This window comes from Dipodomys spectabilis, unplaced genomic scaffold, assembly GCF_019054845.1.
Source record: "Dipodomys spectabilis isolate Male_0828 unplaced genomic scaffold, ASM1905484v1 ptg000098l, whole genome shotgun sequence".
In the NCBI taxonomy this organism is placed as follows: domain Eukaryota; kingdom Metazoa; phylum Chordata; class Mammalia; order Rodentia; family Heteromyidae; genus Dipodomys; species Dipodomys spectabilis.
In genome coordinates this window covers 2,139,174-2,165,852 of record NW_024870775.1, presented here as the reverse complement: position 1 = coordinate 2,165,852, position 26,679 = coordinate 2,139,174, and the positions used below count along the sequence as shown (strand labels likewise).

At 40.0% G+C, this 26,679-nt stretch overlaps 1 protein-coding gene across 1 annotated transcript in view; it reads left to right on the top strand.

Moving 5' to 3' along the window:
- Positions 1 to 26,679, top strand: part of LOC122113612 (aminopeptidase O (putative)) — a 344,600-nt gene that overhangs the window by 253,608 nt on the left and 64,313 nt on the right. The window contains exons 12-13 of the mRNA XM_042686676.1: positions 14,808 to 14,870; positions 15,280 to 15,354. Of these exons, the coding sequence (XP_042542610.1) occupies positions 14,808 to 14,870; positions 15,280 to 15,354 (138 nt within the window). The remainder of the gene's footprint in view (positions 1 to 14,807; positions 14,871 to 15,279; positions 15,355 to 26,679) is intronic.

The window sequence follows — 26,679 nt, the reverse complement described above, 5'->3', positions numbered from 1 at the left end:
CAGCTCTGTGGCCAAGAGTGGGTCATTTATATCATTGCTTCTGTGGGGGATGGGTGCTGAACTTGGGGAGGGCAAAGCCTTTGCCAGTCTTAGGTTACTACTTGCTATATCCAGGTACTACACCGAGTCCTGCACTGCAGGTGTACCTGGTCACCTGTGAGGGGAGAAAAGTTAGATTTTACTTGATGAAAATATCTTCCTTTCTCTCCCTGGACTTGTGAATTGTCCTCAGACTTATAACTTGACCTCAGTTTGGGTTGGTGTTGGGGGGATTTATGTTTCATTCTGCATGATGTCTTACAAACTTCCACTATCAAGAATTTCTTTTCTCTCCCTTTGAAAAATTGCTACTTGAGAGATTATTGGAAAAAAGCTTAAGTGATTCTCATTCTGTAGGAGCATTGATGCTGGCTAATCACTGAAGAATAGGCATTTGCTAGTAATTCAAATCACAGTTATTAACCTGATTAACCTGCAGGAGATGAGAAAGCTTTGCTGAGCTTCTTAGTCTCAAGATTCTTGCAGATCAATATTAACTATAGGCCAGTTTTTCCTTAGGAAGCGGCAACTGTTATTTCTAAGATACATTTTGGTGGCCAGATACAGTCAGTGGCTTACATCTGTAGTCTCAGCTGTTGGGAAAATTGTGGTTCAAGGCCAGCCTGGGGAAAAAACTAGTGAGATCCTATCTCCACCAACAGGCTGAGCATGGTAGAATGTGTCTATGGCCCTAGCTACTTGGAAGGTCATACACAGGAAGACTGAAGTCCAAGATTCAAGCCCAGCCCTTAAAGCAAAAGTGTGAGACCCTATCTGGAAAATTATTAAAGCACAAAGGGCTGGACATGGCTCAACTGTTAAGAGTTCCTGCCTGGAAAATGCAAGGTCCTAAATTCAAACCCTAGTAGTGCAGAAAAAGATACATTTTGAGATCTGAAAATAAAGTATTTATGTCACATCAGTATCCTTGAAGAGAAGGCCCAGAGTTCCAGGTTGCTTTTTGACAGATAAGCAGACATGGGATCCAAATGTTTAGGAAGGAACCTCATTTCTTATGCTGCTTTCTATTTAAATCATTAGAGTATTTACTGCTTTAAAAAATAACCAAAGCAAAACAAACAGAACCAGTAATGAAATCTTTATGAGAAATTGCCACAGTGATTGCTGCATATTTTATAGCAAAACGTTGTAGTGTTCCATATATTGAGAAAGTAGGACCTATTTGGGGTTGGGATGATCAAACCCAGATGCTTTCCTAAAATTATATTTTCAGTGCATTTATATGTCTGTTACAAAGTGTGCTACATGCTAAAAATATTTTCCTTTGTAGGCCAAGGGAAATTTCAAACCACATTGAGGGATACATATATCAGATGGTTTTTCTTAAGTGTGTTAAGGGCATCCTGGTTGTTATTAGCCCCAACTTTACAATATGACATTATTTATGCCAAAAAGCTTCACAATTCAATTCCTCTTTAATTTCAGCAACTTTATTGGCATGAAAATGCATGGAAGGGAGGCCAAAGTCAATACATCAGAATTTAGGGCTAAGACTCCAGGGCAGCAAGTGATAATAGGATTCGGCTGCAGATAACTCCTACATCCCTGAGGCCTGTTTCCTGGGACAGGGAAGCTGTCTGCATTGGGCAGCTTCTCCTGTCTTTTTCCAATTGCTTCATCTCATTTTCTCTCGTTCCTCCCTTTTCCCTCAACCATGTGAGGAGTGCTGTCTCTTTTCATAAGCTATGTAACCAAGCAAGATACTCTCCCACCCCCTCCCTCCACCCCCACCTTTTTTTTTCTGTGTGTGCTGGTACTGGTACTGGGGCCTCTGTGCTATCTTTTACATCTCTCAAGGTGGTCAGGGCTAGCACTCTACCATTTGAGCCATAGCTCCACTTTGGCTTTTTGATGGTTAATTGGAGATAAGAGTTTCATGAATTTTCCTGCCAGGGCTAGCTTTGAATCTCAGATCTCAGATCTCACCCTTCTAATTAGCTAGAGTTACAGGAGTGAGCCACCAGTGTCCAACTACATTTCTCTTTTTTTTTCCCGGCCAGGGCTGAGGACCGAACCCAGGGCCTTGCTCGCGCAGGGCAGGTGCCCTTCCGCTGGGCTAAGCCCGCAGCCCCTATATTTCTCTTTTAGACCCATTTTTGTTTGGATTTATCACAAAAAAATCCATTTCTCTAGAATTCTCACTGTTTTTTTTCTCCCCAAATTATATTTCCATCACTGACACTGACATTTTGTATTTAAGAGGCATTTGCCCAGATTTTTGCATAAATGCTTCAAGAAGCTGCAGATCAATCAATCCAAGAATATAGAAATTGTCTGACTCTAAAGAACTAGACTTTTTAATTTAATCCTTCCGTCTTCCCTGGTATAATAGAGTTCCCCACTTTTCATATGTCAATGTCCAGAAGTTTAGAAAAGGCTGTTATTGAGTAGATTCTATGCCCTTCATTATATATAATAGTTATATATGTACATATGTATGTACCCCCTAGTCACATTGAAAAATAAAAATATCTATTTTATTCATTTTTTATTTTAAAATTTTAATGGTCCTGGGGTTTGAACTTAGGGCCATGTGCTTGCTAAACAAGCGCTCAACCATTTTAGCCACATCTCCAGCCTTTCATTGCCTTGGTTATTTTTGAGATAGGTTCTTGCTTTATGCCAAGGCTGTCCTGGGCGATGATTCTGCTATTTGTGCTTCCCCTTGTCACTGAGGTGACAGGCATGGTTCATTCATTCAGTCATTGAGTGTCCCCTATAGCTGGGATAACCATAATGTGTCACAGTACCCAACATTACGCTCATTTTATAGATGAGGAAATTGAAGGACAAATATCTCAAATTAGAAATCCATGTTAACTATTACATTGGCTATAAACATTTGTAGATACTACTAAGATTTCGATGCCTCTGCATCTAACAGCTGGTACATTCAGAGAGCAATACAGAATTATCAAATTTAATTTTATGATACTGTTTGCTTGTTTTGAATAGGTTCTCCCTATATAGTCCAAGGTGGCCTTCAACTTGTAATCCCCTTGCCCTTGTCTCCCTAGTACTTGGGGTTACAGGAATACACTGCACTTGGCTTAATTTTATTATGTTCTTGTAACAATGGTCAGCTTCTTGTTTTGAGTGACATGGGGCTAGAAATGAGATTATTCGTTTTCCTGTATAATAAGACACGAGACAGAGAACTTGCTTCCTTGTGTCTATCACTTATCACTTGTGGCCTTATCATTTAGATCACTTTGCTGTGTAGCGAAGGGAAGGATGCTTGTGTGTGTGTGCGTGTGTCACGTGCACGTGCCAGTACTGGGGCTTGTGCTCAGGGACTGAGTACTCATCCTTAGCTTCTTGCTGAAGGCAGGTGCTCAACTACTTCAGTCACAGCTCCTCTCCTAGTTTTTTGGTGGGTTAATTGAAGATAAGAGTCTCATGGTATTTCCTGCATGGCTGGCTTTGAACTCTGATCCTCAGCTCTCAGCCTCTTGAGTAGGTAAGATTAAAGGCATGAGCCATTGGTTCCCTGCAAGATGGTTGTTTTTAGTCACTCAATGGGCCACATCTCTGCAGGTTTCATCAGAGGGCATCAGGTCTGTATGACTTAGGTCAGGCTATAATGTCACAATTCAGCCATATTGAGACCTTTGAAAGTTTACCTAGATTCAAATACCAGACAAGCTTTTGTCTCCAATGGGAAAGAAGAAGGGAATTTATATTTGCTGTTCTACTACGTTGTGCCTCTTGCTCTGGCTCATTTCATCCTCATCACAGCATTATCTCCATCTCATTGACTCAGAGAGATTGTGTGACCCAAATGTCCCCAAACAAGGAAATGGAGTGCCTAGGTTGAAGTTCTCAGCAGCATATCTCCCATGACACCAGGGCTCTGTACAAGAACATTCATAGGACACCTGAGGTAGCAGCAGCTTATTTACTTATGTGCTTTCCAGTGACCACGAATCTCAGAGAGAGCAAAGCAATGAGAAACACTCATTGCATAGAAAGTATAGCTAAGAGCTGAGAATGTGGCTTACTGATAGAGTGCTTGCCTAGCATGCATGAAGCCCTGGGTTCGATTCCTCAGTACCACATAAACAGAAAAAGCCAGAAGTGACACTGTGGCTCAAGTGGTAGAGTGCTAGCTTTCAGCAAAAGAAGCTCAGGAACAGTGCCCAGGCCTTGAGTTCAAGCCCAGGACTAGCAGAGATAGAGGAGGGAGAGAGAGAGAGAGAGAGAGAGAGAGAGCTGCTAAAAAGAGCCTATAATATTTACACTATAAATTTAAATCCATAATTATAAAAATAATCAGGTCTAGGAGTATAGCTCAGTGTCAAAGACTAGTATGCCCTGGGTTTGATCTTTAATGCCATTAAAAACAAAGTCAGAAATGACTACAAGAGAGCTTTAATAAAGTCGAACATACCTAATCTTAACATAAATATAAATTAATGGATGATTTTTAAATCTTGACTATTAAGAAGTATTTATGCTAAATCCAATAAAGCTGTAATGTTTTTTGCAGTTCTTTTCCATCTATCATACTGGTAAGCACAAAAGACTGTGTTATGCACAGAATGGCTGGGTTTATCCCTAGTAGAGAGAAGTTATGTTTGGTATCTAAAGAACAATGAGAGTTTGCTGCTTGGCTGATCAATGCTGGATCAAGTTCACATTCCCCAGCTCCCACTCTCCCACCTCCACACGTAGGGGTAGAAGCAGAGCAAAGAGAGGGAGGACAGGACAGGTCTTTTTTTTTTTCTCATAGAGATCCAAGCTGGGTCTTTCCTAATATGGAAACAACTGGGCCTGGATAACATTAAACATTGATTTCATCCACTGCTGGAGAAAACATCCTATGAAAAGTAAAGAGATTAACAGCCAATTAATTCTGGCCCTTCCCATTGTTTTCTGGGAACACCTCCTTGTATGGAGCTAAATGTTTGGTGAGCAAACATTCTAGAAATGGCTTTCTCTCATATGTTATTTGTATTTGTATTTGGGATAGCTCAAATACACCTCAAAACTATTGCTGATTTTATTTTACTCTGTGTGTGTGTTTGTGTGTGTGTGTGTGAGAGAGAGACAGAAACAGAGAGAGACAGAGAGAGAGATTTTACTTCTCAACAAAGAGTATGATACAGACCCATTCCTCTTGTTCAAAAATTGTGTCTTATTTGAGTTTCTTGGAGGGCATAACAGGTAATCTAATATGAGTGAAAGTTTTTAAAAATAAGACACACTGGGGCTGGGAAGGTGGCTCAGTGGTAGAGTGCTTGCCTTGCAAGCTGGAGGCCCTGGGTTCGATTCCTCAGCACCACATAAGCAAAAAGAAAAAAGCCGGAAGTGGCGCTGTGGCTTGAGTGGTAGAGCGCTAGCCTTGAGCTGAAGAGCTGAGGGACAGTGCTCAGGCCCAGAGTTCAGGCCCCACGACTGGACCCAAAAAAAAAAAAAATAAGACACACTGAGGCCACAGACTCTCTCCATACCCCCTCCTTCAAAGTAGTATCTGGCATCAGCATGTCCATGTATACACATTTCTAGACAACACACCCAGTCCATCTTGGAAAGTGACAGGAAGCTACCTAGACATGGTGTTGGCTTTCAAGCTGGTGAAATACCAAGGTATAATATGTTTGTATGTTTAATTAATAACATACCTTTGGGTAAATATTTTTGTCAGACTAATCTTTTTAATAGCATCCATGTATGTGTATGTGTTTTCCAAAGGATTTTATTTGGTTAGTTAGATGCCCATTACTCAGAGACATCAGCATGGGCTATTTCCTTAATGGACAGTAGCTTTGTATACTGCAGAGGTGTTTTCCATCAGCACATGTAATCTCCTGGTTCTAGCCATCAGACTTTCAAATACAGCCATTAACATGATTAAAACACTGCAAATACCATCTTCATGTTGACAGCACTAATGCTAACCTGAAATATCAGGTGAGATCATCTCACTCACAATTGTATTAACTATGAACCAAGAAAAGACTTTAAAAAATCAAACTTCTGTTTGTACTCACTTCTTTTCTGAGAAGAGGGCTGAAATCTTCATCTACCCTGATTTCAGCCTCAGGGCCTGTGCTAACTCAGCTGGTGCTCTTCCACATAAGCCATGCCTCTGTCCCTGCTGCTTGGTTGTTTTAAAGATGGGATCTTCTGGAGTCTCCTGCCTCATTTGGTTCGGCATCTAGATCATTAGATCTCAGCCTCCTGAATACCTAGGATTACAGGCATGAGCCACCAGTGCCTGCTCTTCTACTTACTTTTAAGTCTTTTGTGTGTATGCTTAACTCAGACTTCCAATTCTATTAGGAGCATCAGCTTTGGAAGTGAATGCTAATATTAGCCCCTCCTCCCAGCATTGTATCTGCCATCTGCCCAAAGGGAATCTTACTGTTACAGAGTATGGCATATGGTCATCTTGTGTGACTAATCTTCAAATTTAGATATCTCCCAAGCTTGTACAATTTCTTTACAGTAACCTATATGTGTAATGCTGAAGCACTATTAAAATAGGTCAAACCTATGGTTCTCAGTGCTAGCTGCACATTAAAATCATGGGTGGGGCCCGCTACTAGAAATGTGACTCTAAGTAGTCATCTTAGTATTGGGTTTCCTCCCTCCTCTTATGAACAGTGATTCTAATAGGCAGTCAGGGATAGGACCCACAGATTAACAACTACCTATTTGTAATTTCATGTGTCATCTGTGAAAATTCTTAAAGGTTATAGTGTCCATGAATGTCAAGGTCCAATTAAGAATTGTAGTTATACGAGGGAATATACTCATATCTATTTTCTCAAATGTCTTTCAGTAGACTTCTATGGTATGAAATTATATTTTGTGTGCTGTGTTTTTCTGGGTTTTATATGATCCACATAATAAACAATATTTTAAAATAATGCTCCACACAAGTGTTCCCTAAGCTCTCTTACCGGCATAAAACGATTGCTACTTTTCCAACTAGGAGACTCAAGGGTCAAGCCATGTGAAATCTTAAAGGTACATCTTAAGGACAGACTCTACGAGGCACAAGCAGCACAGCATGTGTGTGTGTGTGTGTGTGTGTGTAAGCATTCTGACCAAATGCTACTCTACAAATCCTGGCTCTTCTTGCTCTTTCTACCAGTTCAAAGGGTCTGTGGTCTCTGATAATATGGTGATGCAGTATTGTTTCTGTTTTAAGTCACTTCCCTGCAGCTTTGAATAATGTTGCATTGCTTCTGAATTCTAACAGAATGTGACAAATATCAACTGTCTTCAGCACATTTATGTTCAGAACTCTACTAGAAAGGGGATCCAGAGAAGTCATACCAACTAATGTATTTCTTACACCACTACCTTGTCCCAGGGTCTTCCAGAGGTCAGGGACAGAGTCTCACCCTATTTTGTTCTCACAAAATCTAGACCTCTGTTTTGCAGTAGGTAACTACCATGTTTGTCAAGTGAACAAACTATCATTATGTCCAATGAACATTCTTCTTCCTAGCATCTAAGATACTTTCCTGATTTTTATATCAAAAAAGATATAATATTTGTGCATGTTTTATAATAGGTTTATATGATATTTGTACAGTATTATTTTTATTTTTAATAGCTCTTCTCATTGATTTGTGTGTGTGTGTGTGTGTGTGTGCATGTGTGTGTGTGTATGTGCATGTGTGTACCACCTGGGGCTTGAACTCAGGGCTTAAGAGCTGTCCTTGAGCTTTTTTTTTTTTTTTGCTCAAGGCTAACACTCTATCACTTGAGTCACAGCTCCACTTCTGACTTCTTTGGTTAGAGATTAAAAAAAAATCTCATGGACTTTCCTGCCCGGGCTGGCTTTGAACAGCCATCCTCAGATCTCAGTCTCCTGAGTAGCTAAAATTATAGGCATGAGCCACTGGCATCTGGCTGTTTTCATTGAATTTTATAGTTAATCACATGGCCTTAACTTCCACACTTTATTTATAAACGTTAATAGAAATATTAGAATCATGAACGTTTTTCAGATTCCCATTTTCTCTCTTCCAAAATGAAAAAAATTAAAGGTTTTAAAAAAAAGAACACACATATAAGATGATACTAAATGAAATGAACCCCAAGATATGGCCACACGAGGTCTTTCTTTGTTGTTGCTGTTTTTAATGTACTATGTGATTTTTTTTTTGTTTCCTTTATATGTTCTTCCCCCTATGGTATATCCCCTGTTACAGTACTTGATTTTGGTACCCTGCATCTTGTGTATACATTTATCTAATTTGTGGAGGGGAAGGGGAATAACAAAATCCTGAAACAAGGACACAGGATGATCCATTGCAACAATGATATTCACAAGACACTATGTTGGAAATGAACTTTACAGCTTGGTGGGGAAAGGGGGGCAGGGAGCAGTGAGGAAGGTGGAGGAGGGAAGGGATAGTGGGAGAACAATAAAGGAGGGGGTAAGAATGCTCAACAAGAAATGTGCTCATTACCTTACTCATGTAACTGTAACCCCTCTATACAGCACCTTTACAATAGAATAAAAATTAAAAAAAAACAATTTACACATAGCCTTCTTTATTCAAAATGGAGTTAAAACAGCTTCAAAGACAGATAAATGTAACAAAATAGAAATGTGCCAAGAAAAGTGAAACAACTTGAAAATAGTAGTCAGAAAACAACATGGGTGCTAGGATTAAAATTAACATATAAAGAGTATACTCAGAGGTTTCTGCCCTGACTAAAGTGGGGTCTCAGAGTTCTAATCTTCTAGAAGAGGGAAAAGGGATAAATCTAAATTGTACTATTACTGAGGTTAAAAACAAACCAGCTGCCTTAGTCTAACTCCTCCTGATGTTGATATCAGGGAGCAGTTTTTCCTGTGGGCCTCACAGAAAATTACTATCTAATGTAATAAACAACCCTCTAAACTCATCCTTCCGGTAAACATTCAATGGATTTTATAGGGCTGTTTCTTATAATGCACCTCCATAAAGGTTGATGGCTTCTTACCAGAACTTAATGCGATAAGAAGACGTTCACAGAGTACTGAAAGACGAAGTCCAGGGCCAGCTTTATGGTGGTCTGGTTTAATCCAACAATAGATTTTAGAGTATCCAGGAGAGGAGTTTGGGCAAGAACACTGAGAGGTGTGTATATGTGTGTTGTATTTTTTTCTATAGGTTGCTGATAGCACAATTAGCCTTCTCAGTGAGAACTCAAGAAGAACTTAGTCTGGGCATTGGTTACTCATGCCTGTAATCTTAAGTACTCAGGAGGAAGACCTGAGGATAGAGGTTTAAAGCTAGCCCCCTCAGGGAAGTCTGAGAGACTCTTACCTCCAGTTAACAAGCAAAAGGCAGTAAGTAGAAATGTGGCTCAAGTGGTAAAGTACCAGTCTTGAGCAAACAAACTAAAGGAGAGTACTAGGACCTGTATGTGTGTGTGAGAGAGACACACACAGACAGACAGACACACAGACAGAAACACAGACAGACACACAGACAGAAACACAGACAGACACACAGACAGACAGAAAGACAGACACACACAGAGAGACAGATAGAGAGACAGACAGACAGAGAGAGGGGGGGAGGTGGTAAGAAGAGAGCATGTAAAATGTTTCCTCAGTCAAGGTCTGCAAAGGTTTCTGAGCAAGAGAGCTGTGGTTAGAGAGAGGAAACAGTTCTGTTAGCTAGTTCACTGCAGAGCCATAGGCTTTGGCAGTCAGCTAAGCCAAGCGTGGGATTGATTTCCTATTTTTGAAAATTCTACTTTATAAGGCCTTCCACTAAGAGTGCCATTTAGCAAGGCCAAAAATCCTCTCTTCAGGAAGAAAGTTGACCTTTATTCTAACACAGAGACAAAATGGACAGTAAGACAAATTATATGTAATTTAAAATTCAACCAAAAACTAAACAATAAAGGAATCTTTCATTTTAAAGATATAATCATGGGGCTGGGAAGGTGGCTCAGTGGTAGAGCGCTTGCCTTGCATGCTCAAGGCCCTGGGTTCGATTCCTCAGCACCACATATGCAAAAAGGAAAAAGCCGGAAGTGGCGCTGTGGCTCAAGTGGTAGAGCGCTAGCCTTGAGCTGAAGAGCTGAGGGACAGTGCCCAGGCCAGAGTTCAGGCCCCACGACCGGACCCAAAATAAATAAATAAAGATATAATCATTCGATAACTTTGTTTCTAATCCCTACTTGTCATAACTACATCTTAATCTAAACTTAATTTTACTTCCTGACCAATGTAGATTCCTACTTTTGTTTTGGTTTGGTTTTTTGGAGAATGGGTCTCACTATGTAGCTGAAAATGGCCTAGAACTCGCCATCCTCCTCTCTCAGCTTCCTGACTGCTAGGATTACAAGTATGTTCCACGGGCTGAGGACATAATTCAGCTAACAGAGTACTTGCCTGGCTTGCAAAAGGCCCTGGCTTCCATCCCCAGTACCACATGGAAACAAACATGCACCATCAGACCAGATGATTTCTACTTTTTAATTCACCCTTGAATATATGTTGGCAATAGAACCCGCATGAAACCAGCAGAAGTTTCTGGAACCTTCTACCTTGTTGGGTATTCAAAAATCTTTTGGGTTCTTACAGTGGATAGTTTTCGCTCTGCTTTGCCCAAGGGAGTGTAATTTGCCATCTGAGGCTGTTTGGGAAAATTAAAGGGCTCTCAGTTTGCCCCATAGGCCTTCCTGTTGAATAGGAAGACAAACTTCTTCCTATTCCTCTGCCTTGTACCTCATTTACTAAGAGAGGAGAGAGTGCATGCACCCATATTAACAATTTGAAACTCACATCACTTTTTCCAGTAAAAGGAGTAACTTCCTCTTTCAACCGAACTAATGGGATGGGGTAAGGGAAAAAAAAATTCCCTTCGGGAAGTAATCACCAATCCTAGGTTAAGTAATGCTTTTATTTTAAAGTAATAGCATTTTCCTAGCCTCTGAAATTGTCTTCAGTCTTATAAACTGCTTTGATAAGAAAGTTTTCTTAGAACAACTTCCTTTCTAAACTTGTTTGTCTACTTGCAGAGGCATTTTAAAAGATATAATTCAAATAGAAAACATCTGCTTTTAAGAGATAGCCTTAAAATGCTTCTACCATGTTTGGAAAGATACTAGAATATCCATCCCTTACTGCAGAATTCCAGGTTTTAAAAAAGAATCCTAGCCAGGTGCCAGTGGCTCACTCCTGTAATCCTAGCTATTCCAGAGACTGAGATTGCAGTTCAAAGCCAGCCAGGGCAGGAAAGTTTGTGAGACTATTATCTCCAATTAACTATCAAAATGCCAGAAATGGAGCTGTGGCTCAAGTGGTACAGCACTAGCCTTTAGCAAAAAAGCTCAAGGACAACACTCAGGCCCAGCACACACAACAAAAACCTTCTTCTAGATTCTCTACAGTGTTCCATAATTGGTATGAACCCATAAAGAGAGATGAACACAGTCAAAATATTAATATTTTTCCAATGTCACAGAGTATGTTCATCTTTGATTTTAGCATAAATCCAGCTCCTGAAACTATTTTGGAATGCTCCTTTAGTTATTCATATATAGGAACCTTTTCATTTCTCCTTTTTATTTCTTGAAGGCACTTTAGAACTATGCTAGTTTTGTAACTAATATGTCTTCAAAAACCACAATTCTATGCTTTTTATTAGTGCACGTAAGATAACCAGGTGTTAATTAGAACAATATAAAAGACTCCTCCCCCTTGAGATTTTATGTGCTTTTCATTCATTTATTCCTTTCTACTTTGTCCTGTTTTTAAACAATTATTGAGCATCTATTTCCTGTGAAGCAGTGTTTTTAATGACTGGACAAAGATCAACAAAAGGGACAAGCTTTCTTTCTCCCTAGAACATAAAGTCCAATTAGGGAGAAAGACATTCCATTAATTATTTGGGAAACAGATTTAATTAAACAGCACAGAGTGAACCCTAATGTAAGCTATGAAATTTAATTAATAAATAACATATCAACAATGGTTCCTTAATTGTAACAAATTTTACCAAATGCAAGCTATTAAAAATGAGGAGAACTGTAAGAGTAGGGGGGTACATTTTTCATAAATTTAAAACTTTTCTAAAAATTAGTCTCTTAATTTAAAAAATTAAATTGCTGTAAAAGATAAATCACTCAAAAGGACACAAGCAGTACACAACTAGAAAGAATAGTGTGTGTGTGTGTGTGTGTGTGTGTGTGTGTGTGTGGAGGGTGTAACATAATTTAGAATGGAGAATAAGGAAAGACGTTTCCCAAGTGTTACAAGGCCAGAACTAGAGGATAAGTAAGGGCTAGGTAGGCAAAGTATGTTCAGTAAAGCAAAGTGATACAATTGGAATTGCCCTTTGGAAATAACCATTTTGACTTTTCTGTGGGAAAAGAAGTTGGGAAGCATGTAGAATGGATCCTAGCCTTTGCTTCCCGTTTTACAAAGTACTAGAATTGCACAGTGGCAGTGGATGGATGGTTCCTTTGGTCAGCCTCTGAGAGAAATCCTGGGGTTCTTCAAGAGTTGGGTGCTAGAAAAGGAGACTTTGTGGTTAGTGCCATAGGGTTCCCAGATCTCAGTTCCCATCGTCTTTCTTGTGGTTCCTTGGGTTTATGGAATTAGGAACAATTGTATATGTGTGTGTTTGAGTCTACAACCAAAATAAGAAGAAAATGAAAAGAGGGAGAAAACAACCTTCAATTATTATCTAGCCATAGTGATAGATTTTCATAGACGTCTGTATAATATTTATTTTGCAAAAGTTATTCCTATTGCCAGATTGTTGTAAAATTTGTTTTTGTTCTTTTAAGACTATAATCTGAAAAAAATTGCTCTGAGTCAACAAAGAATATCCTTTAAAAAGGTCCATTTCAGCAAAGCATTGTTTTATTACATCAGTATTGAATGGTTTCGTATCAGAGTTCTTACGGGCAGTGAACTGCTAAGGAAAAGTATTCTACTGGGTAAAAGGAAGCATCTTTCTGGAGAGATTTCTATTGATTCTGGAATTGTTATTAGTATCATGGAAACTTGAATAGCTCAAGGTTCTGTTTCCATTTAAAATTAAACAGTTCTGCATTATCCACTTCACTATTTGTAATTTTTTATCTGCCTATAAGTATGTGCACCCAAGATTTACCAAGCATCAATTATTTTTGTGCATTTCCTTTAGAGTAGAAAAATTGTATAAGATGGTTGTAATTGTATAAGGTAGTTAGATAATGTATTGAAAAATTTTTAGGAAGGATGCATTTTATAGTACTGAGCTGTACATACAAAATGGTTAATGTAATCCATTTATACTCCTCTCTAAAGTTCACTATTATTTTTTGTATTCTTGGAAACCCAAGAAAACAAAGGGGTAAGAACACCCCTGCCACACACACATGCGCGTGCACACGCACACGCGCACACACACACACACACACACAGACTTGAGCAGATCCGTTGTTTATTTTAGGAACTAGACACACATCATTAGTGTACGGTTAAGTAGTCTAGTTATGAATATGGAATAAATGGATAAAATGAAGTTTTCCACTCTGATGTCTCCATTAAGAAGCTCCTCTTTGTGTAAAATACTCCATGGAAAGTTGCTTCTATTTAAAGTAGTGAGTTTGATCTTGGCTTTGATCTAAACCTTTTGATCTTGAAAGAAGGATGGAGTAGCAATAAAGAGGGGGCAAGACAGATTTTCTTTAAAGAAATGCGATAAAGTTAAAGGGTTGGTCAAAATCAGCAAGGCAAGTACTACCCAACTCCCCTTCCCGGCCCTTGCTGGCAGCTAGTTCGACAACTTCTGATGCGGATGGGAAGAAAGCCCTTAGGGGGTTGGAGAAAAACTTGAGGGAGCGCACAGTTGGTAAACTATGTGGAAACGTTCGGCCTCATTATGAACACGGATTGATCCTTTTAGAACAGTCGCTTTGGCGGTCCACCGCGGCTGAAGGGCTGCAGGTCTGCACTGGCGCAGGCCGGTGCAGTGCGGGCTGTCTGTCTGTGATTCCCGCGCGCGCCCGGGATAGCTTTTACGCACAGGCGGTCTCCCTCTCGGAGGTCACCTGTCACCACTTGGGAGTCCTGGGGACGCTGAAAAAGGTCTACTTAATGGCGTCTAATCGGTTCCCCGCGAACACTCCAGTAGGAAAGTTCCTTTTCCTGCGCCAAAGCCAAGGAGCCACTTAGGTTTCTGACCTGAGACGCAAGTACAGGCCTCCCTCGGGAGACGGGGCTGTGGGTGGCATCTCTGCAGAGTACTTCGGGGGCCCCTACGGCCGGCCGTCGAAGAGAGCCTTTCGCGGGTACCCCGGTACCTAGGACAGGGGGTTGAATAGGTGAAGCGCGCACCCCGAGGCCTGTCCCCACGCGGCCTGGGGCGGGATCGAGGCCACCGGAGAACGCCAGGAGAGTGGCTGGAAAGATGTTTCCAAGGAGAACAATAAAAGATCCGGGCGCGGGGCGGGGGCGACCTGCGGGAGGGCGGTGCGGCGGCCTATACCTTTAAGGCAGGCCCCGCCCCCGCGCCCGCCCGTCCTCCCGCCCGCGCCGCCGCCCGGGCCCCGCGCGCCGGCCGTCCGCGCTGCGCCTGAGGTGTTGCGGGCCCGGAGTGCCTGCCCGGCCGCTCGACGCTCTCGGCCGGCCGCACTCGCGGGCCGCCGCCTCCTCCGCCTCCGCACTCACCTCGGCGGGCGGGCGAGGTAACGCGGCGGGTGCGAAGACTTGGCGGGGCTCCGGGGGGAGGAAGGCTGAGGCCGTTCCGGGATAAACTTGACTCTGCTCCTTTTTCTCCCCCCCGCAGCCGCTGCAGACGGAGCGTCAGGCCGGGGCGGAGTGCGGGCTCGCGCGGCAAGTGGGCGCGGAGGTGAGTGCGGGCGGGCGGCGCGCCCTGCGCCCCCTTCCCGGCCTCCCACTCCCCTCCCCCAGGGCGGCAGACGCGCGACCGCGGCGGGTAAGGTGGGCCCGGTGCGGGGACTCGGCGCGCACGGGCTGCAGAAGCGGGCCCGTGACCCGGAGGCAGCGGCCGGGGCGAAGGTCACGGCTCCCCCCGGCGCGCCGCGGGCCCGGGCGGCGGCGTGCGGCGGCCTGGAGAACCCCGCCAGGTGCTGCGGCCGCCCCAGGTGGGGTGCGGAGCACCGCGCGCGCGCGGGGCTGGAGACCGAGAAGCCCCCCGCCCCCCCCCCCCCCCCCCCCCCCGCCTCCTCACGCCCGCAAGCCAGCCCGTAGCGACCTGTCGACCTGTTTAAAAATGTTATGTGGTCTTTGAACTTCAGGTCACGAAATGGATCCGAGTGAACCGGACACCCCCAAAACGGAAACGAGGGGAGCCAGAAGAGGTGTTTGAAAAGGTAGGTGATTGCTCCGAGGAGTGTTGGGGTGCAGGTCTTCATACATAGCGTCCTCTTCGCGGGGGACTTGGTCACAGTGCTCAGACTAGCATTTTTCTTATTTTTTTTCTTAAAAAAATTAAATTTACAATAAACCAGTTTTCGTTAAACTGTATGGCTAATTCTGTAGAAATAGCCTCCACACCAACATACATACTGTGTTCTTGTGAAGTACGAATGACTCAGATGGAGATTAAATAGAGCAACAGGACTTGAGCGGGTTCCATTCTGTTAGATGTGTGGCAAGGCATCACAGCGTCAAGGTACCTTGGAAAAAGCTTTCCAAGCGAATGTTTAGAAATGTTTAGAGTGTTAGAAAGGCCCTCTGTGGATATGTTAGAAACAATAGCAACTAGACTTTAAATTGCAGTCACCTGAGAAAATGCGCAATGAAAGAAGTGGGCTACTTTAAAAACACTCGAAGGAATTTTTCTTACTGTAAAGCCAATAAGAAGTTTATTCTCTTAAATTTAGGTTTTTCAATATGTTACTTTATACAAGTTCCATTGCCTCTTTTCTTCTGAAATGGTGTTAAGTTCAAACTTGATTTGTCATTATTGTGATAAGTATTTTAAAATAAGGTAAGTAGTCAGGTATTTTCTAAGTGACCAAATGTACCAGATTTGATTTTTGTTGCTTTTGCTAAATAATTATGTTTTATTGTGCTGTTTTTTTTTGGGGGGGGGGCAATCTAGATAGCACCAAAGGATTAAAATAGCGGTGTGTTGTTTTTCTGCTGCTAGAATGTATGATGAATCACTCTTGATTCTGAAGCCAAATTCTTGCTGATAGTCCTGCTGCCAACTTCTGAGATGTGTTGCCTTAGTATGGGCATTGCAGTATCTGAGAATGTGCACAAAGCACATCATAATGAAGGTGATACCAAAGTTTCAAAGTGCATTTGAGGATACGACAGCAGCTTCTGACAGAGTTGGAAAAGAACTAGCTTGCAAGTGTGATGGTACCTAGACAGTCAATGTGTTTGAGAGCACTACCCTGGGCCTCTCCCATTTTAAACAGTGAGTCGCATTAGTCACTTCAGCTAAACAGTAATAGAAGAGTTATCCTTTTTAAACAGACTTGAGTTTTTGAGCTATACCTCAGTATGCTGTTGAAGGTTATGTTTGTTTAACTTTTCATGATTAAGGTATTTTTAAGTTTGTGATGAGGTGATGACTGAGGTAATAAAATATCCAGAGAAGGAAAAGTACTTAAAAATGGCTGTAGCTAGTACTTTTTAAAAGTCAAACGTAAGAGTGCCTGAACACAATCTGTCTTGCAAGAGGGAGAAGCCATTCTCTTTGTGGATTACTCAATATCAGTATTGACCCTACCAAAATCTGAACTAGAAGTAACCTTATCTGTGCCACTCATGTGGCCACTGTGTCTTCTGAGAATTGGGGGTGGGGGTGGGGTAAGAGAACAACTGAGGCTTTTAGGGTCTGAGAATGGGAGTTCTCTCAGCCGACTCTCTTAACCAGATAGTCTTTTGTGTTAGAACTCTCAGAAAGAACGCTCCTCTGACTTTTCATCCTAGAAAGTGCAGGCAGCCGTTTAAAAGAGAGCAAGAAAATGGGACCAACATAAAGTTGGGACTACCATTAAGAACTTCCTTTCAAGGAGCGGATCTGACAGCTGACTTAGCCTGGAAGGTGAGGTGGGGAGGGCAAGAACTGGAAATTTCAGTCATAGCAGAATACCTTAATCATTATTGTCTCTAGTCTCATCTCCAAGCTGTGGACAGATACAGAGCATTCTGGCCTCTGGTTCTGACCTTAGAGAATGCTTGTAGGCAAAGAATTCAGTATTGCCGAGGGTTGGGTGGAAGGAAGATGAGCACCCCAAGGGCCTATATACCAGGTTCTCAAAGACATGGAAGCATTCCTGCAGCTCTCAGTGAAGTATGTCTGGGTTCTGAAACACAGATTGTACTCTGTGGTAATGAATACAGTGCAGTCATGTATTAACTAACTTTTTGTTAGGATTTGTGTTTGTGATTAGTAGGAACTAAGGTGTTCGTTCACTGCTGATTCTAATGTTACTTTTTTTTTTTTTTTAATGTCCATCGTGCCACAAGTAGAAGCAGATTATTCACTTTGACCTTTTTCCTGCACCCACTATATTTTTATCTAAACTAAAATTATACTTTTTCTGCCTTTATACTATTGTAAAATAAGTTTTCGTTATTTCTGACATACATCTTTTAAATCTAGCCACTGTCTTTGCCCTCTTTGTTTTCCTTGCCTTCATTCCTCCTTAAGAGCAACAGCTCTTCCATCTCCCAAATGTCTGTCTGCATCTTAGGATTCAGTCTAGATGAGTGTGTTTGGTTTAGTATCTTGTATTAACTGTGCTAAGGTCATAACATTTTTCCTCCTATGGAAGGGCGCAACTTTTACTGCCTTGTGGAAAGCAGAACCTTCTGGCCTGTCTGAGAAAAGAAAGAAAACAGCCTCACTGAAAAGCCAGTCTCTGACAAGGGCAAGGAGCCCCATGTAAAGAAGGAACTATCTCAGAGGATGTTTGTTTTTCCCCTTAAAGAAATTCTCTGAGGTGCTAAGTGGTAGGCATAGTCTGATGGAACTTGAAATTCTAGTTGAGTTTTTCAGTGAACTCAGGAGGGGAAGCAAAACAAACAGCCTGTGCTCAGCTGTGGGTTAGAACAACGAATAATGAAATAAAGGAAATTGGGTGAGTGAGATACTGCACCCAGATAAGTGATTTAAAATGCTCTTCTGGCCTTTCCTGGCCTCTGATTCCTTCTGCTTCGTGTCATTCCCACCCACCAGATAGCTGGGCTGCCTTTCTGATCTGTCTTCTCAGGATCTCACCTCCTATCTTTATGCATCTTTCTCTCTTACACATCTCAGAATCTTTTCTGACCTTATTTCCATTTTAGTCTTGTACTCTAGCTCTTTGTCCACCAGTAAAACTCTGTTCTCTTAAACTGCTCGATTTTCTTTATTTAAAATGACAAACTTGGATCTCTTCTGTTTCTGATCTTGAGGTATTTTCTCCTTCCAATTCTGTTTTTTTTGGGAGGGGGTCTTTTTTGTTTCATCAAATTCCTTTTATTTAGTTTGAATAATTTTTCAACAGAAAATCAGTAAGACCAAGACTGACTACACAAAGAACAATTAAGATGAGAGGGTCACGAAGCTCTGCAAGGGCAGATCACACAGTTGTGATTGCAGCAGTAGTTTCAGTGTGCGTGTGTGTGTGTGTGTGTGTGTGTGTGTGTGTGTGTGTGTTTTCAACAGTAGATAATAATAAGTGGCTTTTGGTGTTAGAAGACCACACCTTTTTTTTCCTGTTTTTACCTTAAACTAGTTCAAAGATAACTGCAACTTATGCATCAAAGTTTTGTAAGAACATGTATATAGTTTTAATAATTTTATAGTTTATGAATTTAATAATTCAGAAATAATATATTTTAGGGGAAAATATGAATGGTTTGTAATTGATATTTTAAAGACAAACCCATTTCCTTTTTCAGGTTCAAAAAAAACACCCTTTCTAGTTTTCATGTATTTGATAATAGGCTAGAACAAATTTTACAATATTAATTTCTGGTCATCACTCAATACCACAGTATTTATTGGTATATCTTCAAAATATTGAAATTCAGCTGTTGCTGTTACTAAAACTCAGTAGTGTGTTTGGAAGCGGGTGTCTAAGGCACGATCGGCTGGCCTTTGTTCTGATTAGTCATAATTAACAGTAGGTGAAAATGGCGTTTTGTTGTTGTTGTTTTTATAACAGCACTCTTTATAATATTTTTTTTTGCCAGACCAGAGCCTGAAAATCAACACTTTGGATCATAAAATTATTGAAAACTTAGTGAAATTGTCATTGACATAGCTAAAGTACAACGTAGGATCTATAAGGATAGTTGTCTAAAATGTGGACATCATAGTAAGTAGTGGCCCTTTTAATTGAGACCAAATGATAAAGCTCTGTTTTCTGAGTATGATAATAAAATAGTAAAATAATAAATAGTAAAAAAAATAGTAAAAATAGTTTGTGATGGTATCCTTAGTCATGGAGCATTTTCATTCTATTTTTATTTCATTTGTTCTTTCTACACACTTGTCTTGGAATCACAACCAGTTAGAATTGTAGTTGGAATAGAAATTCACAGATGTTTTTAAATCATGTAAAATCCAGGTTGGTTTGTGAATTCTACATCATTTATTGTTCCTTTTAAAGTTTCCCATGTTGGGAGAGATACTTTTATTATAGTTCTAATATCGAACTATTCAAAATGATGAAAATAGATCTTGCCTATGTAATTGTAACCCCTCTGTATGGTATTTTCACAATAATAATAATAAAAACTTTAAAAAAAGAAAATTGATACAAGTCTTTAATAATGCTTTACTGCTGTGTTTGTCTTTTGTGACAGAAGTCTATATTTATACTGATTATGACTTCTGGAAATCACCATTTAAGATGGATAAAAATTATTCTTCACAACAGTGCATGGTGCCTGTGTTAGGCCTGATCCTGAAGTCACCATCAGTCAGAAGTTAGCAAAGTGGTACAATATGAACATAAAGAGAGCTAGCTAAACATGGAATGGGTTCCTTTACATTGCAGGAGCTATTCTGTCTCCATCTGGCACTCTGCCAGTTTTGAACAGCTACTCTTAAAGCAACTGAGGCAGGAATCCCCTTGAGTGGTTTTCCAGACTTGGTGGCCTTGCCTCTTTTTGAGAGTGCTGGTTCCCTATGAGAATTCATAACTAGTCTACATTTATATAGCCCATAATCTCTTACAATAGCTTCATTGATACTTGACTTCCATAGAAAAGCTTTATGGATTCTAGTGAGTCACAGCTCTTGAGGCACCAGCCTGCCCCCTTCCCTCCCTCCCTATCTGTGAGTGGCTTTGTGTCCTGTGCTGTACTGATTGTGCCTTTGGATGACAAGTTACTTGAGTGATGGAGGGAGGCAGAGTAATTTATTAAAAGTAATTACAAAGAAAAACAAACAAAAGGGCTAATTACAGTGCTGTTCTTATGCAATTTGTTATTTTATTCCTGAAATACTTAAAACTCAAGTGAGTACCTCCATCTTATTTGTGCATCTTTATTTCCCTCATAAATCCTTAACAAATACATTATTAAATCCTCTGTTCCCAGATCCCAGGTTAGATCAGGTTTCACAGCATATCTTAGTTTTTTTTTTTTTTATGCTTTTGTTATCATATGTTTTTAGATTGACCAGAGTAATATTGCCGATAAAAACGTACTTTTGGTTACCTCTGGAGTGCAGTCCAGTCTGTATAACTTTATATTGTTAAATTTTCATCAGTTTCACAGATTTATTTTTTAAGAATCTGCAGTTTCAAGAATACTCTGAGATTTCTACATGTTCTAAAATCTCTTTTTTCAGCTAGCATAATGGGGAATATTAAAATAATAGCTCTCTACTTGCCATCATGTACTTACTCATATATTTAAAAAAGAATCTTGAATGGAAGTATTAATATAGTGATAGTTAACACTTGCCATGCATCAAGTCCTGTTCTAAGTGTTTTACATGTAGCACCTGATATAAATGTATTATTAAAGTAATGTCACAACCACCAGTATGACAGGATGCTGTACATTGCACCAAATACTTTGTGGAAGTCTGGTAGTGTAAACAAATCAAACAATTGTTATAGAAAAGAATGCTTTGGGTATGACTTAAAAATTCTTCTTAGGTTATTGACAGTACTAGATTGTCATAAAGCACACATTTCTAAATTAGGAAAATCTCAACCAGCATGTATTTTGAAAACACTTGAAAGCATGCAGATAATTACATTCTTGTTGAATTTTTACATGTTTGATGCCAGAGCCTTCAACTCTTCCATGCCATGAAAGATAGAAGCCATTTTCATATAAAACATAAAGAGTTGGGCTGGAAAAGGAGGCAGGCAAAGAAAAGTTATGCTTTTTTTTTTTTTTAAGTTACTTTTACAAGCAGCATTAATTTCATTCCTGTGACAGAATGCTTTCCTTGGCAGACACTCTCATCTAAGGCATTTTAATGAGCTGCTGTTTTGTGCCTGGTCTCATATGGTACTAATAAGATGCATTATTTTTAGTAGCACCTACTGGTATCAGTGTGGGTCCCCCATTGTTTCCACTAATCTTCTGTTGAAAAGGGTGGGCAGTAGCGTGTGTCTTAAGTCCAGTTATTTATTTCGTTTATATTACTGGGTCTCTGCACAGCCTTGACTCTCCATCTTAGAAAAGGACCTGCTCAAGTACAGCCTCAATAAGTACTTGTTGAATGAATCCCATAAGTGATCATTATTTTTATGAATTTGTACTTGGCTATTGCACTTAAAAACACTTTTTTTTACTGTTTAGCAATAAAATCTTACTTAATCGTTGTGTTATTTAATGATCCAAGCTTTCATTACAGTCTATTTAATCAAGATTTCTTGGCTTTCTTATGGGTGATCTCTTTCATGTCTTCTAGAAAGAGAATATGGAGACAGAAAGACCTGACGGTGGTTCTAGCTCTGCCACCTAATTACATGCTCCTTGAATTTGTATCCTGTGAGAATCCTTTAATAGGCCAGCTAAGCCAATTTATATTAATTGATAATCAGTATACTTGGCCTTATTTTTTGTCATATAATTTTATGCAATTTTTATCTTTTTTTGCATCTAGAAAGTTTTTGTTCTAACATTTCACAGAATAACACTTTTTCTTGCCAAAAATAGAGAAATTGGATACCTTTTCTTGCCCCTTTTGTCTTCCAGCATGTGACTTGAAATACTAAAACTCAGTAGTGGGTTTGGAAGCGGGTGTCCAAGGCACGATCGGCTGGCCTTTGTTCTGATTACTCATAATTAGCAAAATGACTGCATTTTTCATGTAATCTCAGTATTCTCTTGTTGATGGTTGTCTCTAGTATTAGAGCTTGTAGGTTAATGTCTCTTCAGTCATTGTGGTTTCTGAAGCTAGTTCTGGGGTGGATTTCTTAGGAAGAACTAGGGATAACTCTGTTGCCTGTGTTCTTGTATATTTATATTTGTTTTCCTATCTGCAGGTCATTTCAGCTAGATATAGAATCTTTGAAGTTTGTTTTCTTAAGTTTTTCCATTATGTTACTCTGTTGGTCTCTTATATACAGTCTGATGCTGGTCTCTTCAGTTCCCTGGTCTTTTTCTTCGGTACTCAGATTTTTTTTCTTTAAATTTCAATAAATTTACTATGTCTCATTGTGGGTCGCTTTTCCTAGTTGTCAGTTGGCTTTTAACTGTTACATTCCTTGTTGTAAAATGAGATCTTTTTTTTTTTTTCCTTACAGAGGTAGTTTGAAATTAAATAAGATTCTGTACATAAAGTGCTTTGGATGTATTCTTTTACTGTCTTGTTATCCTTTCAGTCCCTTGTGGATAGGAAGTTTGAAATTTAGTGCTTCATTTTACAGGCAAATAGAGTTGGGTTGGCTCCAGGTGAGACATGTATGGTGGATATTCAGTGGAGGCTTTTGTTTGTACCCTAGCAGTAAGTAAACTTACCCTGACTCCAAGTGCTAGCAGGCTCTTTGTACTCCTCAGTGACTGGACCAAAGTGGCAGTGCTTTTTGATACCTCACCTAGAAAGTTCCATGTCCATTTTATTCTCATTCTCAGATTAGGTATTCTTAGAAAAATACTAAAAACAACAACTAAAAATAGTCTTATCTTTCAGATAATAAGGATTGCTGAAAACCTAAACCAGTTCAGTCACTCAGCATGTTTCTTTAAATGTGTTGTACACATCATGACTGTCTGTAAGAAATTGCTGGAAAATAGCAAGGAAACATGAGATGTCATTTCTGGCCCTGGGAAGATAAAACACAGTATATCAAAGATCACATACAAACCAGTGTAACAGAAATGAAGGCTATGAGCTTGTAATGCATTTTACCGGAGGCCACACTGGGCTAGAGTTTCCATGCCTGGACCTTGTTTGGATAAAGCAACCTTTTACATATGTAGGCCGGAAGTTAACAGTGAGATATTAAGGAATTGAATTAACTGAGTCTGTTTTAATGCTTTTCCCTGATTTGTAAGCAGAGCAGAGGTTTGTTTGATCTTCATGTAAATAGTATTGTCATCTTCATTTGAGTAAGTAATTTTAATTTATGCAGTACTTTTAAAGATAAATTGATCAGTGTTTTGCAAGTGAGAAGGACCTGTGACAGAAGTTCTGACACTAAGTAGTCACAATAGCTTGAAAACCTAAGACCAGAAAGTACCTATAATGCGTCTAATAACATAGCTGTTATCAAATTGTTTATTTAAGAATATACAAAACTGAATTGGAATAGTTAATGAAAAATTAGGAAACAATCTTAAGAATCAGTGGCTATATGTAAATTCCATAGAAAAGAGGATTGTCTCATTTGTGTGAGAAAGGTGTGAGCTGCTAGATCCAGACAAAAGCTTGAGACCCTATTAAAAAACAGACTAAAAGCAAAAAAGGTGGGATGTGGCTCCAGTGTAGAGCCCTTGCTAGTTGAGCACAAGGCACTGAGTTCTAACCTCACTACTGCCATACACATGCATACATACATATACATATACAAACAAAAGCACTGGCTTTTTAGAGCATAGATTCTGAATCATACACATTTGAAGGTATACATGTACACACATGAACAAATTTGATTCGCAATCAGTAATGCTAAGAAAACTATTGGAAAACTGTCCACTAGAGTATGTTTTTGCTTCTAAAACATTTTTGTAGACGAGAATGGTAGACAATTTATGTAGTTTCATAACTACAAGTTACAAAGCTTTTATTAGTTCTGTGGCAATTTTCTGCCATTACTTTGGTATCCAAGAAGAGGTAAGAGTATGAAAGTTACAATAAGTTAAACAGGAACCACAGAAAGAATCTGGAGAAAAACTAGACATACCTCTGGATTCTGTTTATGTACATTGTACATCTGTTCGTTTCCCTCTGTAACCATCATCTGTGTGCAAACTTTAGTTCTTAGTGTTGAAAGTAGACCTTCAGCATTTCTCCTGACTGTAAAGGTAGAGTGCTCAGCACTCTTAGCCAACAGAAGATGGTGGTTCTCAGCTTCTCCTAGTGACCTGTTAAGTAGTTATAAATCTGTGTGTTTTAAGAAACTTTACATAATTGTGCAACTGTTGCCACAGTCCTGGGTTCAGAAGACTGAATCGGGACAAGTGCTCTGCAACAGAGCTGGATCCCAGCCCCACAGGCCATTAAGAACATTTCCATCATTCAGTGAGTTTTCCTTTGTCTATTTGTAGTCAGTTTCCATCACTCTTCCCAGTTATAGGCAGCTGCTAATCTGCTTCTGACTTTTCTTGTGGGTGTGCATGTGCTCACTTGTGCATGTGCATGCTGGTACTTGTTTTGAACTTAGAGCCTGGTTGTTGTCCCTTATATTTTTCATTCAAGGCTGATGTTCTACCATTTGAGCCACAGCTCCAGTTCTGGCTTTTTGATGATTAGTTGGAGATAAAAGTCTCATGGGTCTTCCTGCCTGGACTGGCTTTGAACCAAAATTCTCAGATCTCAGCCTCCTGAGTAAGTAGGATTACATGTGTGAGCCATCAACACTTGGCTTGCTTCTGACTTTATAGTTTACTTTTTCTAGAAGTTCATTTATATTGAGCCATATACAATTTAGTCTTTTGAATCTGTTTTTTTTTTTTTTTTATCATGTTGAGGCTCAGAGTTTGCATCTCTCAGAACTTCATTTTTTATAAGGTGGTGGGTTACTTCATTTTATAGATATCCTACATTTTGTTTATCTGTTTGCTGATTGTGAGACAGATTGGATTTTTAAAATATTTTTATTGTAAAGATACTGTACAGGCGTTACAGTTACATGAGTAACACTTGGAATTATTTTGCAGCTTTTGGCTATTATGAATAATAATTGGACCTTTTTTTTGGTGGCACTAGGGTTTCAATACTACCTCACAGTTGTTAAGCAAGTGTTCTACCACTTGAGATCTTCCTCCTTGTCCCTAGTTACTTTTCAGATAGGGTCTTATGATATTGCCTGGAGCTGATATTATCTGGAACTGGCCTTTGATTCCCATCCCCCTACCTGTGTCTCTTTTGTAACTAGGGTTACAGGTTTGTACCAATTCTCTTGATGTGTTTGGTTGGGATAGATGTCTTATTAGATTTTTTTTGTTTGCACTGGCCCCAAACTTCAGTTCTCCCAATCTCTGCCTCCCAAATAGCTGTAACTAGTCATGTATCACCATACCTAGCCTGTTTTCATTTCTCTTGGGTAGATACCTAGGGTTGGACAGGATTTGGCCATATGGTAAGTATATATTTAACTGCTTAAGAAACTATTAAACTTTCATGGTAGCTGTATCATTTAGCATCCTCAAAAGCAATGTTTAAAGTTTCTAGTTTCTTCACTTTCTCCCAGGGCCTTGTATTGTCAGCCTTTTTTATGTTAGCCATTCTAGTTGTTGTTCAACCATGGATTTTCATACTTCATGCTTCTGTTTTGTGAGAAGATCTGAAAGATTCCCCCTAATTATGTGTTTGGCTTTCATTTTACAGGTCAGAAGGCATTGGCCCAGTAAGTGGGAAATTGCAGTGTCTCCCCGAGTGAGTCACTACCCCTAGAATCCTCCCACATCAGTGTCGGTTGGAATTGTAGCAACCTGCTTTCGTTCTAACTTGCAATTCCTATGACTCAGAAACCTCTGTGTCCTTGTAGCGTTATTAGGTGTGGCTTTCTTTTTATCTTCAAAAATTATCCTGTCTAATCCTCTCTGGAATTGTGCCTGATGGAATGTAGTTTATTTTCTGTAGGTAGTAATGTGCTGGAGAGCTTTGTCCTCACTGTTTCTCAGCTGCATTGATCAGGCTTTGGGAAGTCAGACCTGGCTTCTGAGGCTAGCTCCACAGAGAATGTGGCCATATGTTACCATATAGAAGGATAGATCTGTGTTCTGTCAGAGCCTGGTGGGAGTTGGATGGGTGACATCCAACACAACTGATCCTTACTAAGTATTTCATACATATTAGGTTGTCTTCAAAGAGTTGTGAAGGGCTGGTGACCCGTTGGCATGTGAGCAGTAATGCCATTCATCTGTCTTTTCTCCTCCATGAGTCTGGACAGGAAAACACTCTCAATTTTATTTGCAGACTAACAGCAAAATCCACCTTGGTTTCCTTCTATAACTGTTGTTTGTAGTTTTTCTTATGACACTAGTACTTTGGCAAATTTGTGTGTCTTGTCTCTTGGCTTTATTTAAGAAAACTAGTTGTGTTGAGTTCTCAG